General features: G+C 44.4%; 2 protein-coding genes across 5 annotated transcripts in view; both read left to right on the top strand.

Annotated features, from left to right (window-relative positions):
• UBE3C (ubiquitin protein ligase E3C) overlaps window positions 1-18,291 on the top strand; it is a 123,968-nt gene extending 105,677 nt beyond the window's left edge. Inside the window, exons 18-21 of the mRNA XM_081800882.1 lie at window positions 125-313; window positions 413-479; window positions 8,228-8,358; window positions 16,493-18,291. Of these exons, the coding sequence (XP_081657008.1) occupies window positions 125-313; window positions 413-479; window positions 8,228-8,358; window positions 16,493-16,663 (558 nt within the window). The 3' untranslated portion in view covers window positions 16,664-18,291. The remainder of the gene's footprint in view (window positions 1-124; window positions 314-412; window positions 480-8,227; window positions 8,359-16,492) is intronic.
• Window positions 1-18,379, top strand: part of DNAJB6 (DnaJ heat shock protein family (Hsp40) member B6) — a 398,231-nt gene that overhangs the window by 298,874 nt on the left and 80,978 nt on the right. The window lies entirely within an intron of this gene.

Genomic DNA, 18,379 nt, shown 5'->3' with positions numbered 1-18,379 from the left:
GCTTTTTATGTAGATTCTCACATACAAAGCAGTGCTGTCACGTTTCTTTGAAGTAGCTGTTTCTTGCTTTCATTTTACTCTGGTCGTACTGAGAATTTCCAGACCCTTATTTTAATGTTTACAGGTAGTCGAACTGAAGTTTGGTGGGAAAGACATTCCTGTCACCAGTGCCAACAGGATCGCGTATATCCACCTTGTCGCCGACTACAGGCTGAACAGGCAGATCCGTCAGCACTGTCTGGCCTTCAGACAGGGCCTGGCCAACGTGGTGAACCTGGAGTGGCTGCGAATGTTCGATCAGCAGGAGATCCAGGTACACTGCTCTCTGGCGCTTGGGGTCACAGCTGTCACGTGACACAGAAAAGCTGTCATAAAATCTACCTCAAATTTATGAATCGAACCTCTTTTTCAGGTGTTAATTTCTGGTGCACAAGTTCCCGTAAGTCTAGAGGACCTGAAGTCCTTTACAAACTATTCAGGTATGTTGTCACTACTAGTTACTAATCCTGAAAATGTTATGGATGATATTTCCAAACTAAGTTTTCATATACTTTGTTCGGTAATTCATCCACATGGCTTAGAGCCCAGCAAGTGAGGTGAGCGGTACAGGGACATCCCCAGCTGTCCCGTTCTGCTCTGCCTCTCCCACCACAAGTAGACACTCCTCTTGGTTCTTTACATATTTACGCACAAATACAAAGTTAATTCTTACTTTCCTCATCTTTACACACGATTCTGCCTCTTGTGGTTTTCTCTTCACACCAGGTCTTCTTAGCTCTCTACGAACGTATTGGGTTGCTTCCAGTCTTTTGCTTTTAAAACCGTGCTAGCGAAAAGAAGAACCCCAAAAAAACAAACAAAAAAAACTACTAACAATTAAAAAGAATAAACAAAAAAACTGGACCTCATTTTTATTAAATTAAACTCAAAAGTTTCTGCTCTTCAAGAAAATGAAAAACCAAAAAGAAGATATATAAATGGCCAATAAACACATAGAAAGATGCTCAACAGCATTAGTCATCAGAGAAATAATAAGATTGTTCAGAGGTGGAATTGGTGTATCTTTTGGGCATTTGTAAGTTTTTTTTAGATTAACCTCATATATACTTAGGAACAGTGAAAAGAAAAAAAAAAATCATCCTTAAAACAATTACTGTAATTTTAGTGAATTTTCATAGTCTATTCTAGTAATTTATAGTGTACATTCTGTTTGTTTAGCATCAGAAATGAAAAAAAAACTATTTCCAACATACAGACTCTCCTGCTGTCCTGCCCGCCCTTGAGGTGTATTCAGTAAACTTCTGTCTCCTTAAAAAATAAATATATATATTTTTTCAAGCTGTTACTCTTGCAATTAATTTTTGAGGTTAAATAGATACATATGATTCATTTAACCTTCCACTGTAATGAACAGTTTTGTGTATATTTCTAGGTATAAAGTCTTTTTTATTTTTTAATGAGAGAAGCCCAGAAGTTAAATTGCGTATTAGAGGATGGGAAGACTTCAGGGGTGAGATTAGGATGTATAGGACTCAGGGAAAGTGTGGCACGCAGGGGCGCCTGGGTGGCTCAGTCATTAGGCGTCTGCCTTCAGCTCAGGTCATGGTCCCAGGGTCCTGGGATCGAGCCCCGCATCGGGCTCCCTGCTCAGCGAGAAGCCTGCTTCTCCCTCTCCCACTCCCCCTGCTTGTGTTCCCTCTCTCACTGTGTCTCTCTCTGTCAAATAAAAAAAAAAGTGTGGCATGCAGTATTAGCATTTAGGAAATGGCGTACATTCTTGAGCTTGCTTGAGGCTAATTCCACACTTTCAGTTTTTTTTCTCATCTGTAGGAAACTGTCCAAATCTTAAATACATTTTATAAAAATCTGCAGTTGTGAGCCATTGATTCTTACTTTTATTGTGCACACGGACATTTTAAAGTATATTTTTTTATTATTTTCTCCCAAAGATGTGTATGTATGTATGTATTTATTTATTTATTTGAGAGAGAGCATGAGAGCACGAGTTGGGGAGGAGCAGACAGGGGGGGCCAAGCAGACTCTGTGCTGATCACGGAGCCCAACATGAGGCTCAGTGCAAGGCTCAATCCTAGGACCCTCATGATCATGACCCAGGCCGAAACCAAGAGTCGGGCGCTTAACTGACTGAGCCACCCAGGCGCCCCTGAAGTATTTTATATACCAGCACGCCTGGCTGGCTCAGTTGGAAGGACACATGACTCCTGATCTCAGGGTCATGGGTTCGAGCCCCACCTTGGAGGTAGAGATTGCTTTTTAAAAAAACAAAACATAGGGGCACCTGGGTGGCTCAGTCATTAAGCGTCTGCCTACGGCTCAGGTCGTGATCCCAGGGTCCTGGGATCGAGCCCCACATCGGGCTCCCTGCTCAGCGGGAAGCCTGCTTCTCCCTCTCCCTCTGCCCCTGCTTGTGTTCCTTCTCTCGCTGTGTCCCTCTCTATCAAATAAATAAATAAAATCTTTAAATATATATATATATAACATTTTTATTTTTATATATTTATATATATAAAAATGTTTTATATATCTTAGAAAATTTAAAATATATCCTTAAGTAAATGCGATGATGAAACTGCGTGCATGTGATAGCACATCTTTGAAGATGGGGTTGAGTAAGATCTAAGCAAAAGTGTTAAGTGGTCGTGGGATGATGAGGCACCTTTGCTTCTGTAAGGTATTATTTCCCTTTCTTTATTATCTGTTATACACTGCATAAATCACTTTTCAAAACCAAGAAAACTTTAGAAAACCAAAAACGAAAACAGCACCTGGCTGGCTCCCTTGGTGGAGCGTGCAACTCTTGATCCCTTAATGAATTTACAGGTGACTTTTCTTCATTGTCCTTCTCTCTTTTCTGAATATTATGAAATGAAAATTTCTCTCAGAACAGTATTTAAGCCTTTAAAAACATATCCTGTATGGGAGTTCCAGCTACAGCTGAGTAAGGAGAGGATTTCTCTCCTCAAAGATCACCATTAGCCTAGTATCAAAAGCAAACAGAAATAACACAAGAAAATAATAGATTAATATCCCTCAGGAACATAGATGCAAAAATCCTTGAAATATTAGCAAACCGAATCCAGCAGCTAAGTAGCATTTACAGCATGAATGCAAGGTTAATTTGACATCTGAAAATGTGTTAATGGAATATGCAGTGTTGGCGGTATAAAGAACAAAACCCATATGGTCGTCTCAGTAGATGCAGAAGAGAAAGAAAAAAGCAAGTGCGTCCCTTGAGCATCTAAGCATCTCCTACCCGTTCAGGATGAAGACCCTCAGGGAACCAGGAACAGAAGGGAACTCCCTCACGCTGATGCAGGACTTACACAGTACTTCGTAGCAGCCAGCACACGGTGATGGAAGGTTGAATGCTGCCTTCCTAAGTCAGAGGCACTTGACTGGGGTTTCTAGCTAGTACAGTAAGGTGGGAGGGAGGAAAGGAAGGAGAAAAACATCCAGGTTGGAAAAGAAAAGTGAAAGAAGTAAAACTGTGGGCACCTGGGATGCTCAGTCGGTTAAGCGTCTCTGACTCTTGGTTTCGGCTCAGGTCATGATCTCAGGGTCATAAGTTCAAGCCCCATGTCAGACTCCGAGCTGGGTGTAGAGCCTCCTTAAGATTCTCTCTCCCTCTCCTCTCCCTCTGCCCCTCTACCCCCCAAAAAGGACTTAAGACTGTCTTTCTTCATAGATAGCTTGACAAAAAAACAAAAAAACTAAAAAACTTTCAGCACCAATCAGTATACACAAACCAATTTTGTTTTTATGTACAATCCAAGAATGGAATTACTTCAACAGTTCATTCAGAGTAACAGCAAAAAGAATAAAGTACAAATGCAGCAAAGTAAGGGTACACGCAAGACCCGTACACTCCAAACTGCGTGACAGCACTGAGAGGAAATGGAGAGACAGCCCGTTGTCATGGGTCAGAGACTCCGTATCGTCAAGATGTCATTCTCTTCGAGTTAATCTGCAGATTCAGTGCAACCCCTACCAAAATCCCAGCAAAATCCCTGTTTGTAAAAATACACAGGTTGATTTTAAAACTCATTTGGAAATGTAAAGGACCTAAAATAGCCGAAACAGTTTTGTAGAAGAACAGCTATAGGAGTTATACTGTGATTTAAAACTTACCGTATGGCTGCAGTAGTCAAGACATTGTGGTATTGGCACAAGGATTGGCATATTGATCGATGGGACAAAATCAGGAGTTCAGAAACAAATCCTCACGTTTACGGTCAGTTGACCATTCACTTGACAATACAGTCGTGCTGGGACAACATATTCACATGGAAAACAATGAGCTTAGACCTTCACCTCACACCGTGTGCAAAAACTAGCTCAACAGGATCAGAGGCCTGTCGGTAAAAGCCAAACCTGTGAAACCTCTAGAAGAACATAAAGGAGAAGATCTGCCTGGCTTTTGGATTAGACGGAGTTTTTGGTTGTACACCCAAGAGCACGGGCCAGAAAAAAGAAATCGATAAAAAGTTGGGACTGCCTCAAAATTAAAGCTTTTGTGCTTCAAAAGATACTATTAAGAAAATGAAAAGACAAGCCACAGATGGGGAGAAACTGTTCAGGTAATATATATAATATATATATGAAGAACGCTTACAACTTAGTAAGACAAGCAATTGAATTTAAAAACATGGCCAAAAAAAGTTTGACCTGAGAAGATATATATAAATGGCCAGTAAGCAAATAAGCACAGGAACAGTTGTTTGACACAAAATCAAATCCTAATGAGAGATTACTACATACCCACTAGAGAGACTGTAATCAAGAAGATAGACAGGGTGCCTGGGTGGCTCAGTTGGTTAAGCGACTGCCTTCGGCTCAGGTCATGATCCTGGAGTCCCAGGATCGAGTCCCGCATCGGGCACCCTGCTTGGCAGGGAGTCTGCTTCTCCCTCTGACCCCCCTCCCTCTCATGCTCTCTGTCTCAAATAAATAAATAAATAAAATCTTTAAAAAAAAAAAAAAAAAGAAGATAGTACCAAATGTTAGTGACTGCATGGAGAAATTGGAACCCTCTTGACTGAATGTGAAATGGTAGAGCCTCTTCAGAAAAGTTTACCATGATTTAAAAAGTTGATGTACTCCTACCTCACACCATATACAGAAATGAACCCCAAATGGGTCAACAACCTTAATGTAGGAGCTAAAAGCATAAAACTCTTAGGAGAAAACAGGTAAGTCTTTATGATCTTGGATTTGACATTGGATTCCTAGATATGCCAAAAACATGAGCAAAAAAAGAAAACATAAATATAAATTGGGCTTCATCAAAATTACAAACTTTGTACATCAAAAGACATTATCAAGAAAGTAAAAACACCAACCTGTAGAAGGGGAGAATATTTGAAAATCATACATATGTATTCAGAATAAATAAAGAATTCTTACAACTCAACAATAAGAAGACAAGCCAATTCAAAAATGGCAGAAGGCGTCAATAGACATTTCTCCAAAGAAGATATACAAACAGCTGGTGATCTCACACAGACATGCAACATGACTAATCATTAGGGAGATGCAACAGAACAACAGTGAAACAGTTCACCCGTCCATGAAGATGACCGCACACAGGCACTGTATAGAGAGTAACAAGTGACGGCAGGGATGTGGAAACATTGGAGCCCTTGTTGGTTGCTGGCATGTGAAGGAGCCACTATGGAAAAATGGTTCGACCCCGCAGGAAACTGAACATAGACTTACCATTTGACCCAGCAGTTCTACTCTGAAGTGTATATACCCAGAGGCATTGGAAGCAGGGACTGAAACACAGGTTGCACACACATATTCACACAGCATTATTCACAGGAGCCCAGAGGTGAGGACAACCGAATGTCCTTCTGTGGGTGGTTGGAGGATCAGATGTGGTCTCTACACACATACAGTGGAATGCTATTAAGTCTTAAACAGGAATGAAGTTCTGATACATGCTACAACATGGAGCATCTCAAAAACACACAACCTATGTTGTATGATTCAACTTATATGAAATACCTGGAATGGGCAAATTCTTAGAGCCATTCTTAGAGCCTGAAGAGTTAGAGACCTGTTAGAGGTCACCGGGGCTGGGGGAGGGGTAATGGGTGCAACTATTAATTGCTTAATAGTTAGCGTTTCTGTTTCGGGTGATGACATTTTGTAGGAAAAAGTGGTGGCTTGAGATTCTCTCCTTTTGCCCCCCCCCACACACCACGCTGCTAGCTTGCTCTCTCTTTAAATAAATAAGTCTTTAAAAAAAAAAGGGTTAGGGGCGCCTGGGTGGCTCAGTCGTTAAGCGTCTGCCTTCGGCTCAGGTCATGATCCCGAGGTCCTAGGATTGAGCCCCGCATCGGGCTCCCTGCTCCGCGGGAAGCCTGCTTCTCCCTCTCCCACTCCCCCTGCTTGTGTTCCCTCTCTCGCTGTGTCTCTTTCTGTCAAATAAATAAATAAAATCTTTAAAAAGTAAAAAAAAAAGGTTTAGGAACGCCTCGGTGGCTCAGTCGGTTGAGTGTCTGCCTTTGGCTCAGGTCATGATCTCAGGGTCCTGGGATCAAGCCCAACGGAGAGTCGGCTTCTCCCTCTGCCCCTCCCCCTCTGCTCTTGTACTCTGTCTCTCACTCTCGCTCTCTCTCAAATAAATAAATAAAATCTTAAAAAAAAAAAAAGTTTAAATGGTGAAATTTATGTTCTGTATTTTACCACAATTTGAAGAAAGATCCCTGTGCAGACTCCTCTGTCCTGTGGAGTGCTGTTTCCCGAGCTTTCCTGTGAGGTCACTCTGACAAGGTTTTGGAGCTGGAGTGCCGTGTGGGCGGAGCGTTGTGGACGAGCCGTCTCTGAGAGTGCACCTGCAGACTCGGTTGTCTGCGGGGAACATGGACTTTGAGGAAGTGGGGGTGTTCCAAAGGGGCTTGCAGCCGTGTCTGCAGAGCTCTAAATTTGCTAACATCATTTACATATACATATAAATATGCATGTCTGTATATGTACATAAACATATGCGTGTATCTCCCCTTCCTGTCATTAATTTTTATTGCTGTAAGTTTGAACTCTAATGTTTATGTAAAGGCAGATAATACCTAAGGTCATTCTGTCCCCACTATCAAGTCATAAGTTTAAAAAAATGAAATCAATCCAACCTTTCCTTTGCCAAGAAATTGTCTTGGGTTGTTTGCATTACCCTATCTGCACTGAAAGCTTATACTTTTAATGATCTTAGCTATTCCAGTAAATAGGTTTTAAAATATTATCATATTCATTTTGGTGTCAATTAATGCACTTAAGATATTTTATCGATGTTATTTCTGTAGTATATTAACAATGAGGGAACAATATATAGCAATTATTTCAGTTTTAGGAAGCACTTAACTAGATTAAAAGCTGTAAGTAGCAGATATTACACTCGAGAATAGTGGTCTCATCGTGTGCTGGGTGGGTTGTTAGCCATGGTCTGTACCTTACTGTTACAAGGACAGGTGATAAAACGAATTTAGACACTAAGATCATGTTGGCAAAATAACTAGCTCTATTAGAAATAAAAATCCCAAAGTGTGCTGTTTTCAGATATATGGCTCTCATATAAATCCTTTGTTGTTTAGGGTCTGCTACTCAATAGAGGTTGGTTTTTAACTCCCAGCAGAGTTCTTAAAACTTAGACCCTTTTGCAGCATCATTGGCTGCTGGGGCTCATCCTCGTTCTGGCCTTTGGTATTTGGATCCTGACCTTCTCCCAGGAGCAGAATGAACGGTGTCTCTAGGGGGAACCTGGCTGGTCGGTTGGGAGTCAGGGTCGTGAGCTCCATGTTGGGCATGGAGCCTACTTAAAAATTAAGAAAGGTGTCTCGGGGCACCTGGGTGGCTCAGTCATTAAGCATCTGCCTTCAGCTCGGGTCATGATCCCGGGGTCCTGGGATCGAGCCCCGCGTTGGGCTCCCTGCTCCACGGGAAGCCTGCTTCTCCCTCTCCCACTCCCCCTGCTTGTGTTCCCTCTCTCACTGTATTTTCTCTGTCAAATAAATAAATAAATAAAATCTTTAAAAAAGAAAAGAAAAGAAAGGTGTCTCTAGAGTTGGCTCTCAGCCACGAGCTGGCATCTGTCACTGGCAGGTGGAATGATAGGAATCACTCTTACCATTTGGTTGCTTTGGTGTTTTTCGGATAATACCGCTTTGCAGTTACCTGGTTTGTGATAAAACATTTGTTCCTGTTATCACAGGAGGCTATTCCGCCGACCATCCTGTAATCAAAGTCTTTTGGAGAGTTGTGGAAGGATTCACCGATGAAGAAAAGCGCAAGCTGCTCAAATTCGTAACGAGCTGCTCCCGACCCCCTCTCTTGGGGTTTAAGGTACACAGCTTCTGTGTCATTTGCTTTAAAAACCAACTTGTAAGCAGGAAAGGCAGCAGGATATCAAGTGGGATTAAATGATGTAGTGCACCATCCACAGTTCTCAGGGGAGTAACATTTACCGTGTAGAGCATTTATAACACCAGTTTCTCTGTATTTTTAGCTACATTAACTATTTCGGCCAGATCAGTTACGTATTGGTCATGATGTGTATTTCATGGTGCTGGTCCCCGGGTTACCTGCTGATGCGGCTGCTGTGATCGTGACGGCCTGTGAGCAGGGCCTGCTGGCTGGGGGGCCCTGGGCAGGGCTCGGGGGATGTAAAGTACCATCTCCTCAGTTTTACTCTGAACTGAAGAAAACACAAGCTAAAAATGGGGATGTAGTGTGCTTGGGAAGAATAATGTGGGAGCAAAAGTGCAGTTGACCTTTGAACAATGTGGGGTTAGGGGTGCTGACCACCACCCCCCCAAGCAGCAGAAAATCCACAGATAACTTTTGACTCTTCAAAAACAACTACTACAGCCTGCTCTTCATGGGAAACCTTACCAATAACAAGCAGTCGAGTAACACGTCTTCTACACTATTCTTACAATAAAGTAAGCTAGAGGAAAGGAGATGTTGAAATCCTAAGAGAAAATACCTGTCTAGTACTGATCTGTATCTATCGGAAAAATCTGCATGTAAGTGGATTCGCGCAGTTCAAACCAGTATTATTCAAGGATCAGTGGGATATTTTTCCCTGTTGTTAGCTGTTACTTTTTCATGTTACTTATCATTTCTGATCATTAATTCAGCTTAATATTTTTAGCAATTAAAATTGGTTAGGGGACAGTTAGAGGTTCCCTTATTCATTGCCAATTAAAATAAAGCAATATTAATAGTTTAAAATACACAGTGGTGTATATAATATAGAAGAATATCAAGTTAGATAAGCACTGAATATTGCTTGTGCAGGTGAAACTTAGAGAAGGCACGTACTTTCCCATAACCTTCTATCAATGAGTTATATAGGAGTTACTCTTTTCTTCAAATTTTTACTTTGAAATTATTTTAAAAGTATGGAAAAGTTGTGAGAGTTGAATAAAGAACTTCTAGTATGTAAATTGCACTTCAATCAAGCTATTTTTATTTATTTTACTTATTTTATTTTTACTGGTATATATTTTTAGAGAGGGAGTTGAGGGCAGAAGGGGAGAGAGAATCTCAAGCAGACTCCACACCCAGCACAAAGGCTGACTTGGGGTTTGATCTCACAACCCTGAGATCACGACCTGAGCCAAAATCAAGAGTCAGACGCTTAACCCACGGAGCCACCCAGGAGCCCTTTAATCAAACTATTTTTAAAAATTGACATCAGTAGGGGCGCCTGGCTGGCTCAGGCGGTGGAGCATCTGACTCTTGATCTCAGGGTTGTGAGTTCGAGGCCACGTTAGGTGTAGAGATTACTTAAAAATAAAAACAAAAAAATCTTTAAAAAAATGACTGTCCGGGCGCCTGGGTGGCTCAGCTGGTTGAGCGGCTGCCTTCGGCTCAGGTCATGATCCTGGAGTCCCTGGATCGAGTCCCGCGTCGGGCTCCCTGCTCGGCGGGGGGTCTGCTTCTCCCTCTCCCACTCCCCCTGCTTGTGGTCCCTCTCTCACTGTGTCTCTCTCTGTCAAATAAATAAAATCTTAAAAAAAATAAAATAAATAGGGCGCCTGGGTGGCTCAGTCGGTTAAGCGACTGCCTTCGGCTCAGGTCATGATCCTGGAGTCCCGGGATCGAGTCCCGCATCGGGCTCCCTGCTCGGCGGGGAGTCTGCTTCTCCCTCTGGCCCTCCCCCCTCTCATGCGCTCTCTCTCATTCTCTCTCTCCCAAATAAATAAATAAAATCTTTAAAAAAAAAAAAATTAAAATTAAAAAATGACTATCCGTAGCTTCATACAGCATTCCAGTAGTGCCATCTGAGCTAGAGCCATAAAGTGGAGAAGTTGGGGGGGTTGGCCTGAGTGCGGTGGTTTGACTCTTCACAGGACCTGCGTAATTGACACTGCTGTAGTTTGGAAGCTGGATAATTTTCAATGACTTTAGAACTAAAATCACTCCTCTGTCTTCCAAAGTATCAGAGGAGGAGAATAAGCCCCAAAAGACAAACAGAACCCACTTCATTAACCAGATACAGAAGACACTAAGAATCATGAAATAGACACGGAACGTTATTGAGAGAAGGCTGAACCATCACAACAAGGAATGTGCAGAGAGTAAACTCATCTGTTAAGGGAAAGAACTTTCAGACTGGGTTAAAAAAGCTCTGCTGTGTACAAGCAACACACCTAAACAAGGTGATTCAGAAAGATTGAGTGATGTTTCTGGTTTGGTGTATAACTGCCCCCTGGTGACCCCAAAAGAACTAGATGGATCAGCTCCACGGTTTTATGCCCTGGCACATGTGACCAGATACGAAAACAGGCCTCTGTGCATCTAAAGAAAATCAGGCAATAGCCTGAAAGAAACACGTCTGTGCTTTTTGGTTCCTCTTGGGCTTGTCGTGAAGTCTGGGGATGTTGCCGTGTTGGGGCCTGGAGAGCGGGAAGAACGCGGGGGAGGCTCGCAAGTGTGCAAACCAGTGGGACCAAGGAGAGGGTCTTTTGAGGGCCAGGTTTTATCATCTAGTCATGGAAACAGTCATATAAATTAAATTCTTACATACTAAGATGGTAATACGATTAGGTAGTTTTATCAGCGACCTTTATTATGAGAGACTAGGCTTCTAGAATCTTCCAGTTTCAAAATGACACCAAACCTAGAGGTAAGAAAATTAAGGACCTAGTTTCATGAAAGGAAGTTTGGAAGACCTACTCCCATCAAAACTGAGTGGAGGACCCAGAGATTTCTGCCAGCTCCTGATTAATTTAGTCCAGGGCCAGAAAGAACTAGGGGTGTTGCTGGAAGGGGAAGGTTCCAGAGATTTTGGCAGCCAGTGGAAGAGTCTGTGTTAAAAGGCCTGTGGGAGCGTCGCATGTTTACAGGGAAGGAGAAGTTGGGGGGTTTACGTTAGCTTTTAAAATCCCACATGGAGGGCGCCTGGGTGGCTCAGTCGGTTAAGCGTCTGCCTTTGGCTCAGTCATGATCCCAGATCCTGGGATCCAGTCCCACGTCGGGCTCCCTGCTCGGCGGGAAGGCTGCTTCTCCCTCTGCCTCTGCCTGCCGCTCCCCCTGCTTGTGCGCACCCTCTCTCTCTCTCTCTCTGGCAAATAAATAAAACAAAACAAAATCCCACATGGAGCCATAGTGAGAACAAACACTCTTGTCCCCTGTTGGTGACCCCACACAATCCTAACTGAGCTGTCGTTGTACCATGAAAAATGCTTTGGGGAGCTATGAGATAATCTTCCTATTTTAGATTTTTTTTTCAAGGATCTAAAATACATTAAATATGAAATTTAATTTAGAGTTTTCAAATATCTTTGCAGTTGTCCTAAGTTAGGCTCTGAAGGTGGAAAAAAATCACCTTAATATTTGTGCTTTCCAGTTGGCTCGGCATGCCCGGTGAGAGTGTCCTTCAGTCCCAAGTCCTGTAAAGAGCAAAGGCAAACTTGCATAATTTAAAAGTTACGAAACTCCTTAGTGCCGGATTATCGGAGAAGAATAGCGTCTGCTAAAGCTAATTAAAGTTTAATATGTTCAATGAATGTGATTGTTACAGACAAAAAAATCATTAAAGCGCTGTAGAAAATTGTTAAGTTGCCATCAGGCCACATAACAAATTGAAGATTTTTCTCACTCTGAATTAATGCAAATTCCCGTTGTGCTCTATTTAATTATGCACGAAATGGTGCCCTTGACTCAGATTTCAGTGAAAAACTTCATTTTTTTTACTTTCAAGTCTCCAAGTAGGAAATTCAATTAGCATTATGAAAGAAATGCTAAAATGGGGCATTTAATTCCAAATGTATTTCAGGCTCTTCCCATTTAGCCAGTCACTCACCTTTCTCCCTGTGCTCACTGACTCTGCCTTCAGAGGTCCTTTTGTGTTTCAAAATGTGACGTTTTCATTTTAATTTATTCAAGCATTTGAGAAAATTGCCCTCCATGTACTCAGAATGAGAAATAATTTAATGTGCTGTTTCTCTTTTGGTTTCTGTTCGGACACTTCCATGAGACACTTTTAAAATAGCATGTAAACTATAATTCTTAAAAAGACAGTGGTTTTTAGCACATACTGTATGCCACGTGTACTGTTTAAATGAAGTTTTTAATTTAACAGTGAGAAACATACAAAGGCTAATAATAAGTGTGTAAGTCTGAGTCAGCATTTTGTGGGCTGTGTTGTTGCTCAGTTTTGCCCACATTGTAAAGTACATGCTAAATTCAACACACAAATGAAACGAAACCGCAGAGAAGCAGTTTGGGCCAGTTGGGCGCCCGCTGTGCTGGGCAACAGGGTTCAGGCGCCTCCGGGGGTCCCCATCCGAGCGGGGACATGGCTCCAGTTTTGTTCTCCCGTTTCCACAGCGGGTGGTTAGTAGGTAATCATTTTTTATACTCTTTGATCATAATTCTTGAATATAATTTAAGCTAATGATGTGCTCAGTTTTATAGGCTTTTTTTCACTCAACATTACATCAGGATCATTTTTCCTCATATTAAAACATCTCTGAAATATTTTTAATAAACTTCATAATGTCCCATCATGCAAATTTACCACAATTGACTTACAGTTTCTTATTAGTTGTTTACAACTCTTCCTTCCTTTTGATGCCAGGAACATCCTTGTGCATAAATCATGGTCTGTATCTCTGGTTGTCTGCTTAGGATGCAGTCCTGGAAGTGGAGGTCAGAGGACGTGCATGTGTGTGGCTCCCGGTGCCCGCGCCACACCGGCCTCGTGGGCAGCTAGGCCAGGCTGTGCCTTGGAGAAGCTGCTAGCGGTGTCGGTGTGAGCCTTTGCTCCGGTGTTGGAAGCCCAGCTGTCTTGTCACAGCTCTGAGGAGGAAGCATGTGACAGGTGTGCGGGGCACTGACCCGGAGCTGAAACCACCCTGTGCCAGATGCCAGCCAGGTGCCTGGGGGGGGGGGGGGGGCGCCGTTTTGCTCTCCTGGGCCCCGTTTTCTGGTACAGTGAGGGGTGCAGCAGCTAGCTGGGTGTCTGAAATCCTGTAGCAAGGGAGCTAAAACCAGGCTTGCCTGAGAGTTGGCAGATTCAGGCTTTCAGGATGAAGACCGTCTCCACTTCATCGGGCTCCTGTTGGAGGAGGACATGTAAATCACGTCTTGTGTCTAATGGTGTTTGTTGTAAGAGGGAGATAGAGTCCCTGGTTATTTGTGGCTATGAAAGAGCTGGCCTTCCCAGAGATCGCACGTTCAGCCTGCCTGATCAAGTTAACCTGCAGATACATCTGCACAGGGTGAGGTGACTTAGCACGTGCGTATTCATAGCATCGTCACTGGTAAAATTAGTAAGTAAAATAAATAACGTAACTGTCCATCAACAGGTGGTGCTGCATACATCTAGTAGAACACCATACAGCCTCAAAAGAGGGAACCAGATTGATTGAGAAAGATCGTAGAGACAGAGTATCATGTGAACGATGATCGAGGCCCACACAATGTGCATAGTGTGCTAACGTTTTCTATTTTAAAGTGGGGAGGGAGAAGATACTTTCTTGTCTGTGCACGAATCTCTGTGAGAAGGTACTTAAGACTCTGAGCACGGCTGCTCGTGGGCCGGGAGCCAGCTGCTGGGTTGGAGAGAGTTTGCGCTGTGCCTGAGAAAACAGTGTCTAAAACATAAGCGCTTAGTCCCTTCGTCCTGCCAGCGCTGCTGGGACAAGCAGGACAAGTGAGCCATGCCGTCCGCCGCCCTCTTGTCCCGTACCTGGTCACTGAACTCACGGAGGAGCTCGGTCGCTCCTCTGTACATCTTGTGGACCTGGTCATGAGAGGATCATCAGACTCCGGATTTGAATTTTTCTTTTTTGGCAGTAGTGTTGCATAGATAAAACGTCGTCTGCTTTACATTGTGTCACTTCAGCGTCAAAGACCCAGTGTCTGAGTCGGCGGCCGGAGGGGCCGGGACTGGTGTGCGGCTTCGGTCCGCCTGCTGCAGAGGCCCCTTGCGGCCGCGCCCTAGACCCGTTCTTTCCTGTGCTTGTGAAACAGCCACGGTCCACCTGCAGCAGCTCTTCACTTCTTAGCAGACATTTCCCCCGAAGAAAAACTTTACTTTTTCTCATCAGTTATTTGATTGCCCTGGGGACTCTTTGTGCAGAAATGATACCTCCTCAAGGCAACCGTGTGTTGAGCCGCTTTACCATCACCACGAACGCATGGACTTCCACATTTTGCGTGTTTCAGTCAATTACAAGCATTCCTTTTCGCCTTCCAACCCACCTGAAGGCGGGGGGGTGTGGGGCGGCTGGCTTTCTGGGGTACACACGGTGACACGTGTGCATTTCCTGGCTCCATATGGAATCCCGTATTTTCCCAAGGAGCCCTGGTTCCTTCCCATGAGAAATGGGTCTACAGAAACCAAACCTGGGCACTCAGGCTGTTCATTATCACATGTGGTTATTGTTTCCAGGCCCTGGAAACCATGGACAGCGTTAGGAAATGGGTGCGGTTTTTTCCCTAAGAGAAAAATACATCACAAGTTCAAACTGACATTTCCAATTCAAATTTAAACTTCCAAGGTTTTCGGGGTGGCTCAGTCGGTTAAGCATCTGCCTTCGGCTCAGGTCATGATCCCAGGGTCCTGGGTTCGAGCCCCACATCGGGCTCCTGCCTCAGCGGGAAGCCTGCTTCTCCCTCTCCCTCTGCCTCTCTCCCTGCTCATGCTCTCTCTCTCTCTCTCTGTATCTCTGTGTCTCAAATGAATAAATAAAATCTTAAAAAAAAAAAATTTAAACTTCCAAGGTTTTTATTTCTTTGATTTTATATTTGGATCTTATTTTAACGGGGACAGTTGTGGTTTTTAATTTGCTTTTTTTTTTTAAGATTTTATTTATTTATTTGACAGAGAGAGACACAGTGAGAGAGGGAACACAAGCAGGGGGAGTGGGAGAAGGGAGAAGCAGGCTTCCCGCCGAGCAGGGAGCCCGATGCGGGGCTCGATCCCAGGACCGACCCTGGGATCATGACCTGAGCCAAAGGCAGACGCTTAATGACTGAGCCAGCCAGGTGCCCTTAGTTTGCTCTTTTGCTTCATCTCCTAGTGAATTCTGGAGTCCCACAGTCTGTTACTATTCCACATAGATGCGCAGTAGTCGTAAGGAGCACCGTGGTGGTTTTAGAACAATACTGCGGGGGCGGGGGCGCCTGGGCGGCTCCCTGCTCGCACTCAAGCCCTCTCTCTCAAATAAATAAAATCTTAAAAAAAAAAAACAACACTCAGAATAACGCCTCCCTGTGTGATTAAGCCACCAATGCGTAGGTTCCTTTGTTTCATTTTGCTTTCAATATTTTGAGGTTGCTGTTTTCCTCCCCTTTTGAGTGAATTTGGGTTTTTTTTCTGTTGTGACATCCGAGTGGCTCAGAGTTTAGAGAAGACGAGCTCTGTCACTGTTCCTCCACCCTGCTCTGTCCCCCCGGGTGGCTTCTGTTCTGACATAAGCAAATGGGCGTATATATTCAGGTCTTCCCTCTCGTACCTTCTTGAATTTAAACAAATTTTTAAAAGACTAAAACTGTGGAGGCCCTGCTCACCGGAGAGGTTCTGTTTCCCGTGAGTGAACGTTATTCTTGTCCTTTCTCATGCACAAAGTGCAGGGCACAGTGTTTGGTATTCTGCAGAGCTCAGTCTGGAGCATCATAAAAAACCAGATGTCTTTTGGGAAAATGTGACCACAACAACGTTTTACTGTTTGAAGCAGGCAGGTTTTGTGTGCTTTTAAAAAATCCATTCAAGGGTGCCTGGGTGGCTCAGTTGCTTAAGCGACTGCCTTCGGCTCAGGTCATGATCCTGGAGTCCCGGGATCGAGTCCCACATCGGGCTCCCTGCTCAGCGGGGGGTCTGCTTCTCCCTCTGCCCTCTCGTGCTCTCTGTCTCTCATTCTCTCTCTCAAATAAATAAATAAAATCTTTAAAAAAAAAAAAAAATCCATTCAAGGGCCGCCTGTTAAAGCCACGTCCTGCACACCTGCTTTCTTTTTAGGAGCTGTACCCCGCGTTCTGCATTCACAACGGAGGCTCTGACCTCGAGCGGCTCCCCACGGCCAGCACCTGCATGAACCTGCTGAAGCTCCCCGAGTTCTATGACGAGACCCTTCTGCGAAGTAAGCTTCTCTACGCCATCGAATGTGCTGCTGGCTTTGAGCTGAGCTGAGCCCAGACGGGGACTGACCCTCCGCAGAGGAGTGCCTGTGGCCGCACCGTGGGCAGCTCCCCCGGCCGCTGAGGGCGCTGGGGCCGGACTCCTGCAGCTCTCCTGCCCCCCTTCCCGTCCCTCACGCCCCCTCCTCCATTTTCTAGATGGTCCGTTAAGTCATGGTCGCTCACTTAGATGGACACTGCTTTTCCGATAACTTAGAGTAACCAATGTTATGTGCCATGTGGCTACTTTAGTAACTTTGCCAAGAAGAGCACAGTTTTAAGACTAGTGGCAACTCAGTGAAATTAACCAAAGATGAAGCTTTGGCTTTGCTGATGGACTCGAGCCCTTCCTGGGCTGGGGGGTGCTGGGGGGGGGGCGGGGGGCAGCGCGTTTGCTCGGTCTGCAGAGACACTGGGTCTGAGAGATAGAGATGTGTCCTCTCTGGGCCCGTTGCTTCTCGTGTGGCTGAATTGTTTACAGTCCTGTTAAAACTAAAGGCATTTTCTCTCCTGCTGCCTTTTCCCAAAGTGGTTAGGTTTGGAAAATACACAACAATGATAATGCTGTATTTGTGCTTTTTAAGCCATTCCCCTGAATGGGACTAGCATGCTTGTTTCGGTTTACCGTTGACCGCATCATGGTGGTTTGGGTATTCCTGTGTGTGGGTGTGTGTGAGGGGAGACTTCATCCTTCTTCCATTTCTGGCTCCACCTCGTGGCCACAGAGCTTCCGGGAGAGGGGAGGGGCTCGTCCGGTTCCCGCGGCCCGCGTGGCCCGCGATCGGCGCGACTTGGAGAGAGCAGACACTGGCATCGATTCGAGTCACTTGAACCAAAGTGGGAGGCTGCGGGTTTGCACTGGGCGCCGCCTGCCATGCGGGGCCTCGAGGCCGGCCGCCCTCCTCCCCCGGGGCTGCGCCCGCCCCTCTTGCCAGATATCTGGGCCGTGGGCCACGCTTCTGCACCCTCTGCTTCTCGACGGTGCTGCGCTGAAGGAAGCCTGGACAGTCCCCAGCGCGTGTCCGGGGGAGGAGTGGTGGTGACTCTCTCTTAAAAAGGCACTTTATCAGGACCTACCTTGTTGCTGGGTGATTTCAGTCTCTGAAAACGGAGAGCGCGTCAGAGCGTCAGTCATGAGAGCCAGAGTGACCCTCGCTGATGCTGGGGGCCTGGGGGCTCTCGCTCTGACCTCCCTCTGCCTCACCTAGCGTTTCCTGTCACTGGGCTGTGGGCTGTCCTATGGAATTGACCAGAATTAGCAATATGCTTTTAAATGTGGGGAAACTGAATGACACTTTTAAGACAATGACCATATCAAAACAAAATGTATAATTTCATAATTTGAATAATAAATTAAGTGTTTAAATGCTATTTGTAGTCTTGATATACAGAAATAAAATAATTAGGGTTTGTCCTTGGTTTTATTTTTATTTTAGGTTGGTTTATGTTGAATGTTCTGTATCTTCTCTGCATATTAGTTTGTGTATTTTATTATCAGTATTTTGAAAATGGATTATCTGGGACTGAAGGGAGATGGGCAATTACACTTACTTGGGGTTTTTTTCTCAGCTATTCTGAGCTTATTTATTTATTTGTATGTTCCAGTGGTTAAATATTTGCATTAAATGTTTTTTCCCCCAAGATTGTGTTGGAGTCACCCGAAATCATTGTGATTCGTTGCTAAAACGATTGTTTCATCACGGGTGTGTAAGTGACGTCAGGTAATGCG

This window comes from Leptonychotes weddellii, chromosome 12 (genome assembly GCF_054177405.1).
Source record: "Leptonychotes weddellii isolate Sample4059 chromosome 12, ASM5417740v2, whole genome shotgun sequence".
Lineage (NCBI taxonomy): Eukaryota > Metazoa > Chordata > Mammalia > Carnivora > Phocidae > Leptonychotes > Leptonychotes weddellii.
Note: the sequence above shows the minus strand (reverse complement) of the source record. Positions and strands in the feature narration are given on the sequence as shown.